This window comes from Balaenoptera musculus, chromosome 12 (genome assembly GCF_009873245.2).
Source record: "Balaenoptera musculus isolate JJ_BM4_2016_0621 chromosome 12, mBalMus1.pri.v3, whole genome shotgun sequence".
In the NCBI taxonomy this organism is placed as follows: Eukaryota; Metazoa; Chordata; class Mammalia; order Artiodactyla; family Balaenopteridae; genus Balaenoptera; species Balaenoptera musculus.
In genome coordinates this window covers 44,793,848-44,819,691 of record NC_045796.1, presented here as the reverse complement: position 1 = coordinate 44,819,691, position 25,844 = coordinate 44,793,848, and the positions used below count along the sequence as shown (strand labels likewise).

Sequence of the window (25,844 nt, the reverse complement as noted above, 5' to 3'; positions counted from 1 at the left end):
GACACATGTCTTGTGCCACTTTGAGAAAAGAAATTGTGCTTTGGGAAAATGTATGTTTTTAGAGGTTATAGAATATGTTCTTAAGTTTGCTAATCAGAGAATGCCAATATGACAAACAATTCACAATTGCTTCTTAGTTCTCACTAGAGAACAAGGGTTTTTTTTTTAAGGGTTAAAAATTATAATATGTAATTAAAACTACTAAAATGATATAGGAAACATTTCAATGTGTAATGCAAGTAGGAGATACATTGCCAGCGAGAGAAGATATAAAGACTGGAAATATTTTTGTTGAGGAAAATAATGATGACAATAATTTTGTCCTACAGTTGGCTGTTTCTGGATGGAAAAAATAAGGGACAAATTAATATGAATCCAGAAAGTGACAAAAGGGTTGTGAAAAAGGCACTTTGAGAAAAGAATTTTGTACATCATTAAGACTGAGCTCCTCATTGTCAGACTTCTGCCATTCTGATGACCTTATAGCATGGAAACGGTCTACTCCTAAATCAGGAAATTTAAAAGGAATGAACAATAGCTGTATATTTTTAAAAATCAGGGCTATGGGAAGTCCAAGACGGCCACTTGACTTTTCCTGGCTCCCTGACAAACCTCATTTTCTATTCGGTGGGTTAAAGTTTTCCCTGGCTGCAGGGCTGATGCCCTCACAATGAAAAGGAAAAGGTTAGAAAATGTGTTTCCCACTTGGAGTGTATTTTCTACAGTCTCCAGTGATCAAGACATCCACTTCACTGGACAAATCATACAAGCCTTAACAAAAACTTCATGAACTTCTTGAAATTATCACTGTCACTCTCATCCTCAATCATCAGCCAAGGTCAATGAAACTAATGGAAAAACTGGGCTCAAACAGAACAAAGATTAATTATATGGGATTAAATGAACTGCTAAATATGACTAATTTTTATGACTTGTCTGACATACTACTGGCTTCTAATCTTTGTTTTTCAGATATAAAAAAGCCCTTTTCCTCAAGCTACTCATGATTTACAACAATTTGGTAATTTACACTTGTGGTTAAAATTAAAATATTTTTCTTTTCTTGCTGTTTGGTTCCTCCAGAAATTGGAGACTCTTGGGTTCTGAGCAACCTTATCAGGTGAATGGAAAAAACTGTCTCTTGGCATGTGCAGAAATCTAGATATTCTGGTGACCCGGAAAAGAGACAAATTTGCCCAATATATATATATCACAGGCAGAATCCGAAGGCAAGCCATTGGCATGGCTTTCCTGGCCTTGAAAGGCCTTCTAAAAGTTCAGTCTGAGATTCCTAATGAAAAGTTCCAGTGCAGCCAATTTAAAAGAGCCTATATGAGCAATTACTTTTATATGAATAATCAGGCCATGTTTATTGAAACCAGACTTCTTTTGAACAAATCAGCCTTAATTTAGCTGGATTTAGTACAAATGAGGATAATCCAGAGAGAAAAATTATGTTTCAATAGTATACGTTTGTGGATATTGAAGTTTTGTATTTACTGAGGCTTTGCCTTTATTATCTATGTCCAAGATGTCTCCTTGTTGCTATGTTACATTATTATAAGGTTTAATTGAATTAGTAAAAGAATATTCTAAGCTTGTTTCTAAAGCAGATCACAGTAATCTATCTTTGGTTGAAGATCAGATGCCCTGTGACCTACATCTAAGAGGATATGCATACTGGAAAAGACATCATTTAAAGGACTGTCTCCAAACTAAATAAAAGGACTCTTATCAGGTACTCTTAACTAGCACATGTACAACAGAACTGAAGGGAATTGACCTCTGCATTGGACTGTCTATAGAAAAGACTGCTGACCCCAAATGACACCCACACCAGGATGAGAAAAAGACAATAGCAGTGGAAGACAGCTGACATAAAAATCTGGACCAGACCTGTAAGAACCATCCAACTAATTCAATTGCACTGTTACCAAGTGTTTGTCTTCCTGTCAAAATGGAAATTTATTGTTTTACTTCTAATCATACTTTTGACCCCAATGTTCAGGATGAAAAGAAAATCCTCTAGTGAAGTTGTCACAGAGTATAACTATTCATGACATGTATCACTGCTTGTTTTAAGTGTATTGCTAAAAGCACATGTACAATGCTTGTGTGACAATTAAGTACAAGTGATAAAATGTATAGCCCACACAGCATTTCCCCATTAGCATACCTCCGAGCCTGTTCATGATATCTGATTTCCCCCCAATGTGGAGAACTAGGTAAACTAGTTTCCGGAGAGTTTTTTAAATCATAAATGGGTGTTTTTGAATTTTGTCAGAAACTTTTTCTGCATCTATTGGATGATCATATGGTTTTTATCCTTCAATCTGTTGATGTGGTGTATCACACAGACTGATTTGTGTTTTGTACAGATGCCAAAATTAAGTAAACAGGACTACTGTGTACCTGAAGCTCTCTAGTATTTGACTCCTTTGCTTTTTCTGGAGTAACCAGATAATCTTAATGTCAACTAAATCTTACCCAATTTATTTATCCAAATTGAGCTAGCTGTTTACACCCTAGAACACTACTCATTGGCCAAGACAAACTCTGCAGGGAATATTTCTTTCTCAACCACAAGTGGATCACTATCATCCTTAAAGTTATATCAGAAGTGGATTTTGCTTCCTCAGTTTATCTGTAACAGTGAGTAGAAAAAGGGTAGATTCAGAGCCTTTTCAAGTCTCACCCTCTCTTCAGCATACAAATGTATTTATTTTTTTCTCCTCAATTTTCTGTTTTTCCTTCTATTCTTTCAGACTTCAGTGAATGAATAAGAGGGAGACATTAGATGTCCTATCTCTTTATCCAAGCACTTTCTTCTATATTCATCAAGGAGATACAAACAATATATGATTTGCCAATACTGAGATCCTATATGAATCTACACTCTTTTTCTCTTGTTTCTGTGACAAAAAGCTCTCTAATTTTCTCTCTCCTGAGACAGTGCAAGAGAGATTAAGCTTACAAATAGCAAAAAAGAGTGATGTTCAGAATGTTTCTGTGGGCTGCCTGGCACTCTTTCCTCTCTTCTCAGCATTCTGAGTTTATGAAATTGGTGTTTTTTAGGGCATGTTTGGAGTGGCTTTGTGGGGCATCAGGAGGTATGTGACAGTGACTCACACTGTCATCCTTGGCTTTCACTTCAAGTTTGATTGTTTGTAAAGGGATTAATTGTTTCTTGACATGCAATTTAGACAAAACCATATGTGCAGCTTTTTAACAAATTCATTTTCTTGCTGTTCACAGAAATTTTAAAAAGTGCATAATGAAAATATATGCTTGTTCTAAATCTAACGTTATTAGAACTTCTGGGATCCCTCACCTATTTCACATTCAACATTTCTCAGGCATGGCTAATAAAGAAATGCTTGCCTGGTCCAATTTTAAACTTTTTAAAAAAATTTTTATTTATTTATTTATTTATTTTGGCTGCGTTGTGTCTTCGTTATTGCGCAGAGGCTTTCTCTAGTTGTGGCTAGCGGGGGCTACTCTTCGTTGTGGTGCGTGGGCTCCTCATTGTGGTGGCTTCTCTTATTGTGGAGCATGGGCTCTAGGTGCGTGGACTTCAGTAGTTGTGGCACGTGGGCTCAGTAGTTGTGGCGCACAGGCTTAGCTGCTCTGTGACATGTAGGATCTTCCCCGACCAGGGATTGAACCCGTGTCCCCAGCATTGGCAGGCGGATTCTTAACCACTGAGCCACCAGGGAAGTCCCTGGTCCAATTTTTGAACAGGTGTATCTTAGACAGTTTGCTTCTGATTTTGGGCTTTCATTTTTAGATTTATTTCAGAATTCGGATAAAAAAACTCCTTTTGGAAAAGATGACGATCACCATAAAACATCTTGCAACTATATAAGGGAACATTTCCAAAGTAAATGCAATTAGTATTTCTCATGCAAAACATCTCCCACAATTCATTTCAAACAGTGTATCAGATCTCAAAGCCTCAGAAGCTTCTTTCACAGACAGCAGATTATTTATACTCCAGAAAAAGAACCAAACAGAAATTAAAATTGTATTAATTAAAGAATTTTCTATTTCTGGAACAATGAAAAAATGTAAGAATAAAAATATAAAGTATTAAGAAAATATGATAAAGTGATTAAAAGCATGGACTCTGGCTAAATTGTCTGGCATCACTCCTGCAGCTGGGCCACCTTGAACAGTTTGCCGAACCTCTTGTGCCTTAATTTTCTTATCTGTATGTTTGGAATCATGATTATAACTCATTCATGGGGTTTTAGGAAGAGATGTTTAACCTCTTAGTATCTTAGTTTCTTAATCCTTGAAGTAGTTGTAATAACAATACCTTTAGCAACTTTGGGGTGCTGTGAAGAGTAAATGATTTAATGTAGAGAAGGTGGTTTGTATGCTAAATGAGTTGATACACATGGGACATTTTGCACATACTGAACACTCAGGAAGTGTTAGTCGTTATTATGAAATACTCAGAACTTTGAAATAATTGTATCTGTTTTTACTTGTAGGTGAATAATTATGGACAACACAGACCCGTATTTACTGAACTTTAAAGGCTGTTATTTTCAACGTTCTTTACTTAATGTTGACCTTATAGAACATTTAGATGATTTTGAAATTAGAGATGATGATGTGTTTATAATTACATATCCAAAATCTGGTAAGTTTGAGGAGTGGCCACCTGTTTTAGTCTTCACCATGGTTTGGTAATTCATGTGTACAAATGTGCCCTTTTCCAGACATTGATGGTAACCCATCTACATTTACAGAACTGTTTAGGATCACAAAAAGCTAAATAAATATCAAATCTCTATGCATTTGAAATGCATATATTGTCATTTCTGTTAGAATATATGAAGAGACCAAATATTGAACCAAGAGGAGATACTTGGTAAATACTGACCTGTTGGCTTGGTCTGAGAATGGAAGAAAATATATTTAAAAACCTAGGAAGATTTTTGTTACCATCATATCTCAGTCAGAACTAATTCCTAGTATTCTTTTCAATTACTCTAATTGCTTTTTATTTCCCTAGAATAAAGCAATAGTTTTAAACTAAAATGAATTGCTCTTAATCTTACATTCCAAAAAAAAAGAAGACAAAAACCCAGCCTTATTTTTTATATTGCACTTTTCAGAACATAGGATGATAGGATGACTGGTGCCATTGAAGCAATGTTGTATGGAGTATTTAATGTGGTTCAAAGATATACTGGAGTCTAAGGCAATAAAAAAAGTATTCCTGATTTTCATGAAAATGCTCCAGTCCCTCCCTTTTAATCTACTTTGAAACTCATGACCTTGTTTACTTTCCCCAAATTAGTAACACATTGCTTTACCCCTGAATTCTTCCACTCTCAGAACTTATGAGCACATCTGATTGAGCTCTTTTTTTCCTGCATTAGATGTTAGTGGTATCTCAGTTTGCTTAGTTTTAGGTCAAGCACTGCAGTCCATAAAAGAGTCTTTTTTTCCCATTAATCCTAGTCTAGTGTTTGGGACACAACACACCAGTCCCCAGTGCAGCTTGCTGGATTCTCGCTCATCTTGGAGAGGAGATTAGTGAGTCTCCCCAGGATTCACTATAAATTGCATCAAATCGATCACGTAGGTACGTCGGTTGCATAGTGACATTGTGAGACTTTTGGCATCTCACATCCTTTTAGAACATTGATGGTATATTCATGGACAAAAATGCAAAAATCCTAAACCCAATATAAGCAAAACACATTTAGCAATGTTAAAACATAAATACACTATGACAAAAGTGGGTTTATTTCAAGAGTCAAGATTGGTTTAAAAAATTATTAATGTAGTTCACCCACATTACTGAAGTATAAGAGAAAGCCTGAATTATCATCTCAATAAAGCATTCAAAAAATTCAGCAGTCATTCATAATGAAAACCATTAGCAAACTAAGGAGAAAAGGGAACTTGATAAAGAGAGTTTACCAAAGTTTCCACAATATCATGTGCAACAGTGATACAAATAAATACTACATTTAAAATCAGGACCAAGACAAGAATACCTGCTATCACTACTGTTATTCAATATTGTGTGGGAAGACTTATGCTACACAATAAGTAAACAAAAAAAGTAAAAGAGGACTTGAGTTCTTAACTTGTCTTCTAAAAGATAACACTCTAAGAAAGGAGACTAAGGAAAGAGAAACAAAGGTAGTCAGAGAAAATTGTGGAAACAGACTTTACTTGAAGTACAGGAAAGAGAGGAGCTGAAAGATTAATCTGAATCACTGCTATCATGGAGTCAGAAGCATCACAGCTCTTCAGCGTGAAAAAGGAACTGAGTCCTTGATTTTATCTTCATTAATTTTAATGTAAATGCAGACAAACAAAAAATTGGGCAAATTATTGGCATCCTTAGAGTGATTAAGAGAAATAAAGGTTCCAAATAATTTTGAGAAGGACAGCCTTACTGTTGACATTTATAATTAAAAATTAACTCAGAGTTGAAAACAAGATTATTTGTTTTCACAGGTACAATCTGGACTCAGCAGATATTAAGCTTGATTTATTTTGAAGGACATCGTAACAGAAGTGAAATGGTGAACACATGTGATAGAGTCCCCTTCCTGGAACACAGTTCACACAAAGTGGACCATGTCAACAGACCATCCCCTCGTCTCTTCACTTCCCACATCCCATATTATTTAGCACCGAAAGGTCTCAAGAAGCAAAAAGCTAAAGTAAGTCACAGAAATAGCTTATAGACATTTTTCACAGACAAAATTACTTTATTCAGATATTGTTTTCCAGCCCCATTCATCCACATCTTTTCAAATGTGATTACTATAGTCTTTATAATCTTGTTTTACATAATAAAAATATATACAAAATTATAAGTATATATATAAATTGGGTGACCATACATCATTGTTTGCAGTATAATTATGTAACATATAGTAAAAATGATTTTATGTCAGCATGTATAGTTCTATCTTTTAATGGTTTAGTAGGATTTTGCTGTATGACTACACAATATTGAATGTGTATTGATGGACAGGTAGGTGGCAGCCAATGAACATATCATATAGCAATAAACATTCTCATAGATCTTTGCACTTTTTTGTTCTGATGAAATGCTTTCCTAAAGGTAGAATTTTCAGGTTAAAGTGTCCAAAAGTTTTGTGTTGGTACTTATTATCTATTTGCCTTCTATAATGTATCAATTCACACTTCTCAAATAGCAAGAATGATTTTTTCCTCACACACTCACCAGAGATTGTGTGCTAGGTAAAAGCAATCTCATTCTTAAGTCACTGCAACCTTTTTGTTTTTAATAAGTTTGAGCATCTTTTTATATATTTCGAGATCTTGAAATATCTATTATATTCTTTGCCCATTTTTCTCTAGCTTGTCTTTTATTTACTGTTTTGCAGAAGCCTTTATATGGGGGAAATATTTTCCCAATTAACAATTTACCTTTACAAATTGTTGAATGATTCTAATATTATATAATCAACCTATCAATCTTTCTTTCATAGCTTCTGGATCTTGTGTCTTGCCAAGAAAACATTTCCCCACCAAAAGAAAAAAATATATGCAAATACACTCCAGATTTTTTCTAATTAACTTTATGTATTTATTTTTTTACATTTCACTGTAAATTATATCTGGTAATACATGTGATTTGAAATACGACTATTGCATGATATTTGCTAGGGGGTTGGCCAGTTGACCATCTATGAGTTGTTAAGTATTTAGTCTTTCCTACTAATTTGAAGTCTGCACTTTGATATACTACATTTCCATAGTTCCTCCCTCTGATCCTGCATTCTTCATACCAAAATTGGTACGATCTGTTTAATATGTGACAGTTCTTCATATTATAACTGATAAGGCAAATTGCCATCAACTTTATTTTTAATACGTTTATTCCCTCAATAATATTTAGATATTGATTAGAATTGATCAATTATATAGATTAATTCTAGGACAATCATTAGCATTGCAGTACTCCAACATTTCATCCTGCATTATTCTGATGCTCTATTTATCAGGTCTACTTTCAAACCCACCTCATGTGCTATGTTTTTCTCTGCATGTTTTTTACACATTTTTTTTTTCTGAAGTTGAAGTTTTTTATTCCTATTTTATGGATACTATGAACAGGTAATTTTTTCACAATTATTTTTTCTGTTTAGTTATAAAGTAAATGGCACTGATTTTGGTACACTATTATATTTGGCTTCCTTAATTTCTCTTATTAGTTTTATTAATTTTCCCTATATTCTCTGGAATATATATATATATATATTTTTTTTTAATTATTTTATTTATTTATTTATTTATGGCTGTGTTGGGTCTTCGTTTCTGTGCGAGGGCTTTCTCCAGTTGTGGCAAGCGGGGGCCACTCTTCATCGCGGTGCGCGGGCCTCTCACTATCGCGGCCTCTCTTGTTGCGGAGCACAGGCTCCAGCCGCGCAGGCTCAGTAATTGTGGCTCACGGGCCCAGTTGCTCTGTGGCATGTGGGATCTTCCCAGACCAGGGCTCGAACCCGTGTCCCCTGCATTGGCAGGCAGATTCTCAACCACTGCGCCACCAGGGAAGCCCCATATATATATTTTTAAAGATTTCCTTGTGCTGTTTTTTCTTTTGTTATTTATTTATTTATTTATTTTTTATTTATTTATGGCTGTGTTGGGTCTTCGTTTCTGTGCGAGGGCTTTCTCTAGTTGTGGCAAGCGGGAGCCACTCTTCATCAAGGTGCGCGGGCCTCTCACTGTCGCGGCCTCTCTTGTTGCGGAGCACAGGCTCCAGACGCGCAGGCTCAGTAATTGTGGCTCACGGGCTCAGTTGCTCCGCGGCATGTGGGATCTTCCCAGACCAGGGCTCGAACCCGTGTCCCCTGCATCGGCAGGCAGATTCTCAACCTCTGCGCCACCAGGGAAGCCCTGGAATATATTTCTTCTTAAAATAATAATACATTTTATATTCCTTTACTTTCGAATATTTGCATTTCTATTTCCTTAGTTAAAATCTGCAGAAAAAAACAGAATAATGGAGGTGATGATGAATGTTGTTCTCTTATCTTTGTAGCATTTTTAATATCTTTTCTTAGTTTTGTTTTTCTGTTTTGCTTTGTTTTGCAATTGATTTTTGAGGCACATGATGCTGAGAAATAATTTTTTCCTGTTCTTAGTTTACTTGGAGTTTTACTTTTTTTTTTTCTTTTTGCTCTTCAGAAAAGGTCTACTCACATAAAATGCCTTTTTTGACAAATCTGAAGGTACCACGTCTCCCCTCCTCCCCAAACCTCCCTTCAATTTATAGTGAAATGAAATTCATTAATAATTTACTAATGTTCTATTTCTGGAATAAATCCTACTTGTTTATAGTTTAATACTTGTTTTAACATACTGCAAGAAGAGTTTTGTTTTCTTTTACTCAGAAATTTTTATCTGTAAATATTTAAAAATATACTTTAATTTTTTGCGATTGCTCTATCTTTATTTTAGTATTGCTTTTATTCTAGTCTTGTAAAATAAGTTTAGAAGCTTTTGGTATTTTTGCTAAGTTATCAAGTAGTTATAAATGTAAATCAACAGAATTTTTTGAAGATTTAATTAAAGTCCATTATAAGTATATCTGACCCTGTTACCTTCATAATTCCACAACATTTTTCCTTTTTCTTATGCGTTTATTGAAATTAGTTGTCTTTCCCTAAAACAGCATTATGATTTTCCTAGATAAAATAAATTATTATGCATTCATATGATGTAATATTATGTAGATGTTAAAAAATCTGTTAAGATAAGCAAGAATTGTTAAAATTGTTTCACTCTTCCCCCTGCAGATTATTTACATCTATAGAAACCCCAAGGATGTTTTGACTTCATATTTTCATTTTTCAAATTGGTTAGTTACATTTGAACCTTCAGATAACATAGAACATTTCATGAAAAGGTTTCTAGATGGAAAAGGTAACTATTAATTCATTTCTCAGGAAACATGTTTATGAGGCAATGTTGCTGTTTGGTCAACAATTCTCAAACCTGTGGAACAAAGTTTGGAGAGATGGAGAAGGGTAATCATAGAAGGGGGAATTGCACATAAGCGGTCACTATTGTCTGTCAACTTAATCTGTCACCCAAAGGCTTTTCTATCCTCAGCAGGACCACTCTGGGGATTGTCAAGGTTGCAAAGATATATTTTGACCAAATGAAAAGAGATCTACAAATGGCCTAGCAATTCAAACTGGCTAGATCCAAAGTTAGATCCAGGTGTTTCAATATAGCTAATGTTTAGGTTGGGTGAAGTTTTTGTGCTCTGTCATGGCCCTTGGGTACGCCTTATATCGCAGCTGTGAAATGTTCATTCCAGCACTGAGGAGGATTAATTGATGCAAGAGGCTTGTGGAATGTACAATCAGGGCTCTCACTCATTTCAAAAATTATATTCAGGTTAGCTAAATATTGGGTTGGCCAAAAAGTTCTTTCGGGTTTTTCTCTAACATCTTATGGAGAAACCCGAATGAACTTTTTGGCCAACCCAATATAAATAAATAGCTAAACTTGCTCTGCACAGATCTTAAAATAGGCAACAAGAGGGTAAATAAAGACTTATGTTTTCAGGTGGAGGAAGTAGGAAAAGGAAGGGGCTTACCTTAAAGAAATCTTCAAAATGAATTCTTTGAGATTGTTTTTTCTGAATTCCCTATTCCTCACATACACAGAGTACCTTGCAAAGGCAGGTTTCTGTGAAAACCATGTACTTGTTTGCCCAAACACCATTTTAAAAAGGTAGCATAGATCTAGTTCCGTGGTGGGTGCTTGATTTGTCTTGATGATCCAGAACAGAAAAGGAAAACTGTAGTTTGCTGTTCAATAAGTGCAACATCTTTACCTTCTTATGTATTAATTTTCCACAGTGATGGGAAGCCTTTGGTTTGATCACATCAGAGGCTGGTATGAACACAGACATGACTTCAATATTTTGTTCATGATGTATGAGGAGATGAAGAAGGTAGGAGGAGTGTTTTGTTTTTAAAATTATTCCTTTGAGAGCCTTTCTTATCTTGGTTAATGAACTGCATTCTCCTAGTTATCTTTGTATCACTGTATAGACTATAACTGAAACTATGATTGTGCATAAAATTGAGAGTGGGAAGGGAGAAAGGTAGAAAAAGAGGAGGAAGAAAGAAAGGGAGAAAGAGGAGAGAGAGAGAGAAAAGAACTAGAGTCTGTAATTGAGAGACATTAAGACAAATAGTTTGGGTACAGAGAGAAAGCCTACCCAGGTAACAGAAAAGATACAATCAGAAACGTAGCAAGAAAAGAAGAGTGTGTGGTGACAGAAGCCACTTGGGTGCGTCAAGAATGATTTTTATGAACTTTTTAATCTTTAAGGGCTGAGAAATGAAGTAAAAACAAAAGTTTAAAATGTCCGTTAAATCTAGTTACATGACGTATAGAATGAAGTACATTAAACCAGATTGGAGTGGGTTTGGGAATAAATTATGGAATCCCATATATACAAATCAGCCCAGGCACATATATATTACACCTGTCTTCTATATACCCACTTGTATATCTAATATTTGACTTCAAACAAATCATGTTTAAAATAGAACTTAAGAAGCTGCTTCTCCTCCCATGAAATGCACTGTATCTCAAGTGACCCAAATCAGAAACCAGCCTCATACTTATCACCTCCTTGACTCTTGCTTCTTCATTTCATCAATCAATTAACAAGTCATGTGAATTCTGTTTCTGATTCCTTTGTGGAAGATGCAAATTTATCTCAATCTCTATTGCCCCTTCCTTAGTTCAGGTCATCATTTATAGCAGCCTTCCTAACCGGTTTGCCTACCTTCAATCTCAGCACATCTCTGTTTATTCTTCATTTTTCAACCAGAATTATCATCTCAAAATGCAAATCTTATACCTTCCCTATTTTTATATTTGAGTTCCTCCACAAGAACGTGCTCATAACAAAAGTATTAGTAAACAATAGAATTTATTGAAAATTTGGACATAGAAACCACAGAGTAAACTATGAAACCCTCTTGTATATTTCTCTGTTCCGTCATCAATATACTATCACCAAGTACCTCTTTTAACTTACCTTTCACCAAGTAGCTCATTTTTTATGTATTTTAATGTAGGTTTTTCACCAGTCTTTCAAATAAAACAATTTTAAAGTATATAATGGGGAGAGAATCTTCTTTCAATTTCCCCTGTTGGGGAAGATAGACTTTAGTCAACTCAAGTTTTTCTGCTTTAAAGCTCTTTCTAAGAAAAGATCCCAATTTTCTCAAGCAATTAAGTCCCATCAATGTTGAAGTAGATTTTCAGGCCTTTCCTTGTCTACTACCTCCCTTGGAAATTTCTTTTTTTAAAAATAATTAATTAATTAATTAATTAATTAATTTATATTTTTGGCTGTGTTGGGTCTTCGTTTCTGTGCGAGGGCTTTCTCTAGTTGCGGCAAGCGGGGGCCACTCTTCATCGCGGTGCGCGGGCCTCTCACCATCGCAGCGTCTCTTGTTGCGGAGCACAGGCTCCAGACGCGCAGGCTCAGTAGTTGTGGCTCACGGGCCTAGTTGCTCCGCGGCATGTGGGATCCTCCCAGACCAGGCCTCGGACCCGTGTCCCCTGCATTAGCAGGCAGACTCTCAACCACTTCGCCACCAGGGAAGCCCTGGAAATTTCTTGATAATTTTACCTAACATTGTTTATACCTGGTTCTCCAATGGCATTACATCAGAAGCTCCCAAAGCCCATGTAGGTTATCTCAGAGGATTTTGTACATTTTTCATGGGGATGGAGGTGCTATCCCTAGCACCACAGTGACTGTGAAGAAACAATCTCTGCCTCCTGGCCTCAAGGATCCAGCAATATGTAGTTGAAATGGAGATAGAAATAGCTCTATTGGAGTGTAATTGCTTTACAATGGTGTGTTAGTTTCTGCTTTATAAGAAAGTGAATCAGCTATACATATACATATATCCCCATATCTCCTCCCTCTTGCGCCTCCCTCCCACCCTCCCTATCCCACCCTTCTAGGTGGTCACAAAGCACCGAGCTGATCTCCCTGTGCTATGCGGCTGCTTCCCACTAGCTATCTGTTTTACATTTGGTAGTGCATATATGTCCATGTCACTCTCTCACTTAGTCCCAGCTTACCTTCCCCCTCCCTGTGTCCTCAAGTCCATTCTCTAGTCTGCATCTTTATTACTGTCCTGCCCCTAGTTTCTTCATAACCATTTTTTTTATTCCATATATATGTGTTAGCATACGGTATTTATTTTTCTCTTTCTGACTTACTTCACTCTGTATGACAGACTCTAGGTCCATCCACCTCACTACAAATAACTCAATTTCGTTTCTTTTTATGGCTGAGTAATATTCCATTGTATATATATGCCACATCATCTTTATCCATTCATCTGTCGATGGACACTTAGGCTGCTTCCATGACCTGGCTATTGTAAATAGAGCTGCAATGAACATTGTGGTACCTGACTCTTTTTGAATTATGGTTCTCTCAGAGTATATGCCCAGTAGTGGGATTGCTGGGTCATATGTAGTTCTATTTTTAGTTTTTTAAGGAGCCTCCATACTGCTCTCCATAGTGGCTGTATCAATTTACATTCCCACCAGCAGAACAAGAGGGTTCCCTTTTCTCCCCACCCTCTCCAGCATTTATTGTTTGTAGATTTTTTGATGATGGCCATTCTGACTGGTGTGAGGTGATACCTCATTGTAGTTTTGATTTGAATTTCTCTAATGATTAGTGACGTTGAGCATCCTTTCATGTGTTTGTTGGCAATCTGTATATCTTCTTTGGAGGAATGTCTATTTAGGTCTTCTGCACATTTTTGGATTGGGTTGTTTGTTTTTTTGATATTGAGCTGCATGAGCTGCTTGTAAATTTTGGAGATTAATCCTTTGCCAGTTGCTTCATTTGCAAATATTTTCTGCCATTCTGAGGGTTGTCTTTTCATCTTGTTTATGGTTTCCTTTGCTGTGCAAAAGCTTTCAAGTTTCATTAGGTCCCATTTGTTTATTTTTGTTTTTATTTCCATTTCTCTAGGGGGTGGGTCAAAAAGGATCTTGCTGTGATTGATGTCATAGAGTGTTCTGCCTATGTTTTCCTCTAAGAGTTTGATAGTGTCTGGCCTTACATTTAGGTCTTTAATCCATTTTGAGTTTATTTTTGTGTATGGTGTTAGGGAGTGCTCTAATTTCATTCTTTTACATGTAGCTGTCCAGTTTTCCCAGCACCACTTATTGAAGAGGCTGTCTTTTCTCCATTGTATACTCTTGCCTCCTTTATCAAAGATAAGGTGACCATATGTGTATAGGTTTATCTCTGGGCTTTCTATCCTGTTCCATTGATCTATGTTTCTGTTTTTGTGCCAGCACCATATTGTCTTGATTACTGTAGCTTTGTAGTATAGTCTGAACATTATGTACCATTTGTTAAGTGTTTTTTTGTCCCTAGCTCCCAGTTTGCTGTCTCTCTATTCATCTGAGTCTAGTCTACTATTAAAATTATTCACCAAGGTCTTCATTTATATTCATCAATTGGGATCTTTTTTAAATTGGCTATGTTATTTTTTATTAGTATCCATGTTTCTGTCAAATTTTAATTTTTGTCTTTTATACCTTGAATATCATAAGCGTAGTAAGTTAAATATTCTTTCAGATAATTGAAGTATCTGTAATAACTTCATTAAATTTCTGTTATCTTCATTTCTGCTTGTTTCTGGCTATGCTGTAGTATCTTTTTAAATTGAAGTATAGTTGATTTATAACCTTGTGTTTGTTTCATGTACATAGCAAAGTGATTCAGTTTTACATATATATATGTGTATATATTTATCCTTCTCTCACCCTTTCCCCTTTGGTAACTATAAGTTTGTTTTCTATGTCTGTGACTCTGTTTCTGTTTTGTAAATAAGTTCATTTGTATTATTTTTTAGATTCCACATATAAGTGATATCATATAATATTTGTCATTCTCTGTGTAGCTTACTTCATTTAGTATGATAATCTCTAGGTCCATCCATGTTGCTCCAAATGGCAATATTTCATTCTTTTTTATGTCCAAGTTATATTCCACTGTATATATATTCTGTATCTTCTTTTTCTATTCATCTGTTGATGGGCACTCATGTTGCTTCCATGTCTTGGCTATTGTAATTAGTGCTGTAATGAACATTGGGGTGCATGCATCTTTTCAAACTGGAGTTTTTGTCTTTTCTGGATATATGTCCAGGTGTGGGATTGCTGGATTATATGGTAACTCTATTTTTAGTTTTTAAGGTACTGCCATAGCGTTTTCCATAGTGGCTGCACCAATTTACATTCCCACCAACAGTGTAGGAGGGTTCCCTTTCCTCCACACTCTCTCCAGCATTTATTATTTGTAGACTTTTTGAGGATGGCCATTCTGACTGGTGGAAGGTGATACCTCATTGTAGTTTTGATTTACATTTCTCTAATAATTAGTGATGTTGAGCATTTTTTCATGTACCTGTTGGCCACCTGTATGCCTTCTTTGGAGAAATGTCTATTTAGGTCTTCTGCCCATTTTTTGATTGGGTTTACATTGTATTAGCTTTTCATGTATCTTGATTGTATGCTAGTTATTTTATATAGAAATTATTTGTAGAAATAATTCGATAACTAAGATTCTGTTATTTTAATTACCCCATCCCACTCAACCTCTTCCACTAACTAAAAGGAAATACCATTTACCCAAAATATAAATACTAAAGTACACATCAAGCTTACAAGGCCATTTATCCTGTTTCCAACCTACCTTTTTAGTTACATTTTTGTGAATCTATCAAGTACCAAGCATATTGAAGTTCAATACTTGTTGAATATAAAAGGGTTTTCAAGTTTCTTTAGTTTGGGACTTACTCTCAAACTCAGAAAGGAATTTTCCCGCTTTTCTAGGGACATTTCTTGTCCTTCTATCTTCAATTGGAAGAAATGTTTTTTCTTCCTGAAAATTGCTCAAATCTCTCCAAGATAAATTTATCTCACTTTCCTGTATGCTACCATTGCACAAGGTGTTTCTGTTTCCAGTTTTTCCCACCAGTGTATTTATTTTTATTGTGCCAAAATATCTATAACATAAAATTTAGCTCTTTAACCATTTTAAGTGTACAGTTCTGTGGTATTAAGTGTCTTCACATCGTTTTGCAACCATCACCATCATCCATCTCCAGAGTTTTTTCATCTTGAAAAACTGCTACTGTATTCCAAGACAATCAGTCCCCCTTCTCCCATCTCTTAGCCCCATTTTATTTTCTGTCACTACAAATATGACAACTCAGTATCTCATGTGAGTAGACTAGTATTTAATTTTTTTGACTTGCCTATTTTAGTTAGCATAATGTCATCAAGATTCATCCAGGTTGTAGAATATGTCAGATTTTCCTTTCTTTTGAAGGGTGAATAATATTCCATTGTGGTATCTCTATGCCACATTTTGTTATTCATTCATCCATTGATGGACACATGGATTGCTTCTACCTTTTGGCAATTGTGAATAATGCTGCCACAAACGTGTGTGACAACTATCTGACCCCCTCTTTTGAATTCTTGTGGGTTTATACCCACAAGTGGAATTGTTGGATGATATCGTAATTATATACTTATTTTTTTGAGGAACACCCATACTATTCATACTATTTTCCATACTGACTGCACCATTTTATTCCTACTAGTAGTACATGAGGTATTTCTAATTACTCCACGTCTTCATCAACACTTGTTATTTTATTTATTTATTTATTTAAATAATAACCATTCTAGTCCTTGTGAAGTATCTCATTGTGGTTTTTGTTTTATGTTTCCTTAGTGATTAATAATGTTGAGTATCTTTTTATGTGCTTATACATTTTTTATATATTATCCTTGGAGAAATATATTTAAGCCTAATTCATTCTGAGTTAATTTTTGTAAATGGTATAAATAGCATACCATAGTTATCCTTTTGCATGTAGACATTCAGTTTTCTCAAAACTATTTATTGAAAAAGCTGTCCTTTCTCCATTGAATGATCTTGGTACCCTTCTCAAAATTCATTTGATCTTATATGTAGGGGTTTCTTTCTGGGCTGTACATTCTGTTCCATTGACCTATCTGTCTGACTTTATGTCAGCACCACACTGTTTTGATAAATGTGGTTTTGTGGTAAGTTTTGAACTCAGGAGTCTGATGCCTCCAACTTTCCTCTCTGTTTTCACGATTGCTTTAGACTTTCAGGGTCCCTTGAGATTCCACATAAATTTTAGAAGAAATTTTCTATGTGCAAAATGTCACTGGGATATTGATAAGGACTGCATTGAATCTGTGAATCACTTTGGGTAGTATTGATATCTTGACATTATTAAGTCTTCCAATTCATCAACATTGGATGTTGGTCCAGTTATTTGTGTCTTCCTTAATTTTTTTTCCAGTGACTTGCAGTTCTGAGTACACAAATCTTTCACCTCTTTGTTAAATTTATTCCTAAATATTTTTTTCTTTTTGCTGAACTTGTAAATGGAATTTAAAAAAAATTTCCATTTGGATTTTTCTTTGTTATTATATAGAAAAGCGACTGACTTTTGCCTGTTGGTTTTATACTGTGCAGCATTTTAAAATTTGTATATTAGTCCTAACAGTTTGTTTTGCAGAATCTTAGGGTCTTCTATGTATAAAATCATATTGTCTGTGAAGAGAAATAATTTTACTTCTTTTCCAGTTTGGATGCCGGTTATTTCTTTTTCTTACCTAATTGCTCTGGCTTGGACTTCCAGTACTATGTTGAAAAAAGTGCCTTGTTCTTGATCTTTGCAAGGTATCTTCCAGTCTGTCACCATTGAGTACAATATTAGTAGTAGGTAATTCATATATGACCTTTTAGGTGGAGGTAGTTTCCTTCTATTCTTCCTTCATTCAGTGTTTTGTCACGAAAAGGTGAAGGATATTGTCAAATGCTTTTTCTTCATCAGTTGAGATAATCATGCCGTTTCTTTATCTTTTTTCTGTAAATGTGGCATTACGTTATTGATTATCATATGTTTAACCTTGCTTGCATCACAGGAGTAAATCCCACTTGATCATGGTATATAATTCTCTTAATGTGTTGTTGGTTTATTTTGCTAGTAATTTGTTGAGGATTTTTGCATTTTTATCTTTTGTGATATTGGTCTTTAATTTTCTTTTCCCATAGTGTTTTTCTGGCTTTGGTATCAGGATAATGCTCCTTATTTAATGAGTTTGAAAGTATTCCCTTTTTTTCAATTTTTTGGAAGAGTTTGATGAGTATTGTTGTTAATTCTTTAAATGTTTTGTAGAAGTCACCAAAGAAGCCATCCAGACCTGGGCTTTTCTTTCTTGTGCCCATGGTATTTAATTACTTGCTTGACTCTACTCCTCATGATACTGTGGATTCTTAATGAACACAGATAGCATGTTATTATTCTCTTAACCTTCTCCAGCATCTAGCACAGTTTCTTAAACTTATTAGCTATCCTAATAGTGTTGGTTATTTGAATGAACTGAGCTGAGTTCTCCTTATAAAATCAAACAGTAGGATGCTCTAACAGAGCTGACAACCAGAGCACTCATTTTCAAAGAACAAATAAGGTAGTGATATATTCTTGTCAAACTTTAGACTTAGAATAACCCCAAGCACTTTCAGTTTTCCAATATGTGATAAAGATGTTGGTCTGTAACTCATGTATTCCTTATAGGCTTAATAGACTCTTATACACACAATTTTTTCAGGATCTCAGAAGTTCTGTGCTTAAAATCAGCAGTTTTCTTGAAAAAGAACTGAGTGAAGAGGACTTGGATGCTGTTGTGAACCAGGCTACATTTCAGAACATGAAGCTTGATCCACAAGCAAATTACGATTATATTCTAAAATCTGAAAACTGGACAAGAACAAATGAAGGAGATTTCCTGCGCAAAGGTGATGCTCAGTGGTTAAGAGGAGCAAAATGTTGAACGTTTTCTTGACTCCTTGGCCCCTAGATTAATTAAGGAGTGCTTCCAACATTTCTTTCCGAGCACTGCCATCTGGGCCCTAGAGAGGACCAAAGATTCTAACTGAAAATAGCCTCTAAAAGTATCCCTGGAAACAGAACCACTCTGACTTATAAATATTAGGTTCTTTCCTTCTAGTACAAGTGACCCTACTCTTGAAAATGTGTTACCAAGTCTTATCTGGAGGCAAAGGATAGATGTGACCAGAATAGCTGCAAGTCTTTGTTTTATTTTTCCTAGAACATCCTAGAAGTAAAGTTAACATGTATTTTGTTTTGAGAGATGGGGTTTGAACTATTGTAATTTCCTCATGTGTTAGATTTCCTTCATTGTCAAAAGTAGACTGATACCTCATTAACCTAATCTGCTATTCAATTATTCAACAACGTGTTATACGTTTTTATTGTGCTCCTATAACATGCCAGGGGTTGTTAAGAAAGAAAGTATTTTACTTCTGATACTCGTTAACCTCAAAAATTTTTTAATTTAATCTTTTAATGTACATCATTCTAAAACTTAATGGGTACTTCTCTAATTTATTCCTATTTTATTCCCTAAAATATTCATAAGTTAGCATTATGTGATGGGCATTGATTGATCTTAATTATCTAAAGATCTTATTGAAATTGATGTAGATATTGATATTTCTTCTTTTGTCCCATGTATTATCAGCTTTCACTTCTCATTGCTCAATTAGATTACATATAAAGCATTTTTCATGCCCATAAAAGCTTGCTTACTATTCCACATTCCAACAATAACCTTTACATAAGAAAATCTGATACCTTAAAAATGCCAAATTATTAATCTTCATTGTAAAATTGTCTTAATAATGATGGTTTCAAACTTTTGTCATATAAAACTGCAGCAATGGCAGCTCTGGCCAACCTCTGTGACTTTGATTTCATTACTTGAAAACACTTGGGTCCAATTTTTTTAATGAAGTAGTACTTATCTTGAAGTGTTGGTTAAGAATTATATTCATGATAGATGTAGTTTGCCAAGTGTGGTGCCTGGCACTTACTGAAATATTTTTAAATATTCTAATCTCTTCATGTATTTTAGCTTTATTTTTCCTTCTAAGGAAAGGCTATAATTTAATGCCGTGGCTGGTGGAAGTCTAACACATAAGGAAGTGGACGATAACTCTATTTTCTGTTACCGCATCCTAAGATTTTTTCTTAGCTCAACCCTGTATAAGAAAAAAGTAAGGTATCAAGCCCCATGGGGAACTAACAGATAGACCTTTAGCTTGCCTTGGAGAACAGATTAGAGTGGGTTGCAGGAAACTTTTGTCCTGATAGTGCTATCTCCTCACCAAGTGCTGTCCATGTGCTTATCTCACTAGGTACCATTGGAGACTGGAAACATCACTTGACCGTGGAGCAAAATGAAAGATTTGACAGAATATTCCAAATGAAGATGAAAGATTTTCCCTTGAAGTTCATCTGGGATATAAATGAGGAGTAGAATCAGTGTATAACAATCACATAAAAAATCTACTAGCCAGAAAGCATATTTTAAATATACATACTAATTTGCGCTGCTCACATAAATGTTAATTATACGACTTCATTAATAACCAAAATGAGTAAGCTGTACTTACATTAGTTGCCATGAGTTTGATGGACATTTTGAACATTTTAAATTAAAATGATTTGAGTAATATTCGGCATTGGTAGCCAATATGACAAAAGGAAAAATAGCATGCAAAATGAATTCTACATGTCTTTTGATTTGAGATTGAGATTTCTCAAATGATTGAGATTTCTGTTGACTGTATTTTTTCTTTATCTATAATTACATTTAGAATTAATCAACATTAAAAGTCCTTTCTTTCTTCTAATTAAACATTAATTCTTTGGTTTAAAATCAGTATGAGTGTTGAAATAAAGAAAACACATGTAAACACATGCATCTGTTAATAATTTATGAGATCACAAAATTTGCACTGAAAATCGAAGTTTCAGAGGTGGATTACTTCATGTAATGGTGCAATTATTTAACTATTTGGATTAAAAATAGACGTATTCATAACATGTCACTCAATAAACGAATTCAAAGTGTATTTAATAGTTAAGGGCTTCCCTGGTGGTGCAGTGGTTGGGAGTCTGCCTGCCAATGCAGGGGATACGGGTTCAAGCCCTGGTCTGGGAAGATCCCACATGCCGCGGAGCGGCTAGGCCCGTGAGCCACAATTACTGAGCCTGAGCGTCTGGAGCCTGTGCTCCGCAACAGGAGAGGCCGTGATGATGAGAGGCCCGTGCACTGCAATGAAGAATGGCCCCCACTTGCCACAACTAGAGAAAGCCCTCGCACAGAAACGAAGACCCAACACAGCCGTAAATAAATAAATTAAAAAAAAAAGTATCCCTTGCTTAAAAACAAACAAACAAACAAAAAAAACACAAAAAAACCAAAAAGAAAAAAAAGTTAAATATTTAAGATAAAATCATTTTGAAGAACTAGAAAAATATAGCTGAATGAGTTTGTAATTCCCAAATGGCGAAAAACTTGTGAAGCATAAATACATTGGAAGAGGAAACACCTATTGAAAAAATACTGGGTACACGTCGCCTGAAACTCCTGGAGAATTTTGTGTTCCACAGTCTCCGAGGAAAAATTGGACGGGGATTCATCCACTAATTGCCAAGTTTTCGAGGTAGTGGAAAACAAGTGTTGGGACATGGGCAGCCACTTGCAGGAGATCCGGGAGCGGCAGAAGTTACCGCGACAGCTTCTGGCGCAGCAGTTGGGAGCTGAAAGTGCTGCCAGTTTAGGTGCTGTGTTAAATAGCAAAGACGAGCAGAGAGAAATTGCTGAAACAAGAGAAACTTGCAGGGCTTCCTATGATACCTCTGCTCCAAATGCAAAACGTTAAGTATCAGGATGAAGGAGAGACAGATAAAGACAAAATGGAAGAATGTAAGGATGAATTAGAAATGCAACAGGAGGAAGAGAATTTGCCATATGAAGAAGAGATTTACAAAGATTCTAGTACTTTTCTTAAGGGAACACAGAGTTTAAATCCCCATAATGATTACTGCCAACATTTTGTAGACACTGGACATAGACCTCAAAATTTCATCAGAGATGTAGGTTTGGCTGACAGATTTGAAGAATACCCTAAACTGAGGGAGCTCATCAGGCTGAAGGATGAGTTAATAGATAAATCTAACACTCCTCTTATGTACTTACAAGCAGATATAGAAGCCTTTGACATCAGAGAACTAACACCCAAATTTGATGTGATTCTTCTTGAACCCCCTTTAGAAGAATATTACAGAGAGACTGGCATCACTGCTAATGAAAAATGCTGGACTTGGGGTGATATCATGAAGTTAGAAATTGATGAGATTGCAGCACCTCGATCATTTATTTTTCTCTGGTGTGGTTCTGGGGAGAGATTGGACCTTGGAAGAGTGTGTTTATGCAAGTAGGGTTACAGATGTGAAGATATTTGTTGGACTAAAACCAATAAAAATAATCGTGGGAAGACTAAGACTTTAGATCCAAAGGCTGTCTTCCAGAGAACAAAGGAACACTGCCTTATGGGGATCAAAGGAACTGTTAAGCGTAGCACAGGTGGGACTTCATTCATGCTAATGTTGACATTGACTTGATTATCACAGAAGAACCTGAAATTGGCAATATAGAAAAGCCCGTAGAAATTTTTCATATAATTGAACTTTTTTGTCTTGGTAGAAGACGCCTTCATTTATTTGGAAGAGATAGTACAATTCGACCAGGCTGGCTTGCAGCTGGACCAACTCTTACAAATAGCAACTACAATGCAGAAATGTATGCATCCTACTTCAGTGCCCCAAATTCTTACTTGACTGGATGTACAGAAGAAATTGAGAGACTTAGACCAAAATAACCTCCTCCCAAATCTAAATCTGATCGGGGAGGTGGAGCTCCCAGAGGAGGAGGAAGAGGTGGAACTAAAGCACTTTGCTTTAGTTTCTCCAAACTGCAGGAATATTTTAGCCAACCTCCGTTGCAGTTGTCACTGTCTGGTTTTGTCCAGAATAAATGAGTCATCCTGTCTTTTGTCATGTGCATGTAACCGAACAGAATGGAACAACACAAATACCTTCACTTTCAGAGACTGAATTTATTCTGATAGATTTCAACTAATTACAAAGGCTTTTGCTTTTTAGAAATAAAGTGAGCAGTGAAAAAGACCCAATCTGGATTATCATACTAGTGCTGACAATAGTTGATAATGGGCATCCTGCCACTGCTGTCACAGCAAGTGGGAAGCTGTTTGAGAGCCTTGATGGAATGGAGTTGGGACAGATGGTAAACTTCTCTTAGGCTTTTAATATTTTCTTGTTGAAACAATAAAAAGAGACTTCTTTTTTCTTCCTTTTTGAAAAATCTTAAATAACTCATATAATTTGACCACAGAAGAAATTGAGAGACTTGGAACAAAATCACCTCCTCCCAAATCTAAATCTGATTGGGGAGGTGGAGCTCCCAGGGGTGGGCAGGGAAGAGGTAGAACCTAGTAGGCAGACATTACAACGAGAAAAAAGAAATACTCATTGTAATCTCAGTTGTGCAGCTACTGATGACTGTAATCAAACTTCCTAAAAAGCGAACAAGGACAAATATCCAAGTGCTAGAACTTTGGTATGGACTTGATCTTGGATTGAGTTTCAAAACAGTTTCATATTCCTTAACAAAATAATAGAATTGGAGGCAACAGAGACACCTGGTTATCAGGTACATGGTTTAAACATTTTGGGGAATAAAGTACTTGGTGATGAGGAAATGACATGCATCTTTAAACTTGTTATGGAGAAAACAATGTAAAACCAATTACAGAAGACCCTCAACTTAAGAAGAGAGCTTGGAAAATGGAACTACAGTGCCTTTTAAGGGACTGGTTTTCCAGATCAGTTAGTTGTGTGAGACTTTATGTTGTCATTTCTCTTTCTATACTGTAACTCATATTTTAAATGAATTTGCTGAATGAAATAATGCCATTATTGTTCTTGATAAATATATTTTTTATTTTGTGTATGATTTTTCTAATGAAACTTTAAACCTTTAAAAAAAATTGGAAGAGACTGAAAAGAAGAAATTTAGTAAATTCACAATCATTGATACTTGAAGGCACCATCGTCCATAATAGCCAACAAATGGAAAGAATCCAATGTTCGTGACAGTAAAATGAATAAGTAAATTTTGACATTTCATAAAAGGAGAAACAGTAAGGATGCGTGAATTACACTACTTGAAAACATTCATGAATCTCAGAAACATACTACTCAGTGGAAAAAACCAGACACTGATTTCATGCTTCATTATATAAGATTAAAAAACAGGTAAAATTAATTTATGGGTTTAGAAGGAGAGTTGGTTCTCTTTGGGAGATGGTATAACTGGCCAGGCAAATGAGAGCATTCCTAGGGTGTTGGTAATATTCTGCTTCTTGATCTTAGTGCTGGTTCCATAGGTGTAGACACTGTGACTATACATCGCACTGTGCATGTATAATTTGTGAAGTTTTCTGTATTTTTTCATATATTAATAGAATTTGTGAAATAATTCACAGGCATGAAAATTTTCTGGGCTACCAGACGAACAAAACCCTTGCAGTTTGGAGAAAAGATAAAACATTGGGATTCATAACTGGCAAAAGCTTAAAACCCTAGGAATGCTCAATGTTAGAGTAAGGCAAAATGAATGTTGTCTCATATAAATTGTGACAAAACTAGTTCAAGTGTTCTTTATAGCAATTTTGAAACAGGATCAAAAGTCTTAAGAATGGTCACATTCTATAATCCTGTAATTTCTTCTCTAGGAAACTTCCAAACTCCTATCTGTTAAGTCAATTTTCTGCAGTTTAAATTTTACTTTCACTACATTTCTTTTTTTCAACTAACTACTTTTCCATGTGCATGCAATTAGCTTATTTTTATTGCACAGGTAAAACATCTATTTACATCTTTGTGAAGAACATTAAATCTGAGATTTTCTCTCATTTTCGAAACTCTTTCTCCTTGCATCTCGGTCAAGCTACTTCTAAGCAGTTTATTCAAAATAGGGTAGTTCATTAAAATGATTCACAGAACAGCAGAATAAGAATTTTCTTGAACTTCTTGAAGATGTAGAACCAAGAAGTATGAAGCTATCAGGGATTCATATCTTTTTGACATTTTTTTCTCTCTCTCTCTCGTCTTAGAACTTCATGGTCTCTCATCTCTGTTCTGCATGTGAAGGACACATTCTTCTCTCCCTCTGTTTCTGAAGACTGGCTTTGCTTCAGCATGGTGGCAGTCATATACTATGTCCAAAAGTAGCAGAGAAGAACAAACTTGACTCCACATTGGAGGTATTCTTTTACCTCTAAACTTTGTGCTCTGTTGCCTGTGCTTAGTCATGCTGGCTCTGCACCTTTGTCTAAAAGAATGTTGCCTATAGCCTGAATATACATAATAGCCCTTTCTCAAGGCTCTGCATCCCAGTCTTGACATTTAAACACAAAACGCTTTTCATTCATATAGAGATAAAAAGATGCAGAACAGAAAATAACATTTGTCTTGTTGAAGGTTTATAGGAACATGTGACAAGACATATATGGACAGCTGCAAGAGCAAAGGATTATCACGTCCTCTCTGGGGTCGGGTGAGCACCAAGAAGTCTGCAATAACCAGCTACACTTCCTCCCCTTTTCGTATAAAAGAAGCCTGAATTCTAACTTGGGTAAGATGGTTCTTTGGGACACTAGTATGCCAACTTCTCAGTCTGCTGGCTTTCTGAATAAAGTTGCTATTCCTTGTCCCAACACCTCCTCTCCATTTATTGGCTTGTTATGTTGAGTG

General features: G+C 35.6%; 1 protein-coding gene and 1 pseudogene across 1 annotated transcript; both read left to right on the top strand.

The window, feature by feature from the left end:
• Positions 1 to 2,551: 2,551 nt before the first annotated feature.
• On the top strand, positions 2,552 to 21,076 carry LOC118905446 (amine sulfotransferase-like). The gene is made up of 7 exons (XM_036872117.1): positions 2,552 to 2,652; positions 4,497 to 4,648; positions 6,487 to 6,695; positions 9,807 to 9,933; positions 10,881 to 10,975; positions 18,748 to 18,934; positions 20,357 to 21,076. The coding sequence occupies exons 2-7, from the start codon at positions 4,507 to 4,509 to the stop codon at positions 20,476 to 20,478; spliced, it is 882 nt and encodes a 293-aa protein (XP_036728012.1). The 5' UTR covers positions 2,552 to 2,652; positions 4,497 to 4,506; the 3' UTR covers positions 20,479 to 21,076.
• Positions 21,077 to 21,450: 374 nt separating this feature from the next.
• On the top strand, positions 21,451 to 24,008 carry LOC118904881 (annotated as a pseudogene).
• Positions 24,009 to 25,844: the final 1,836 nt, after the last annotated feature.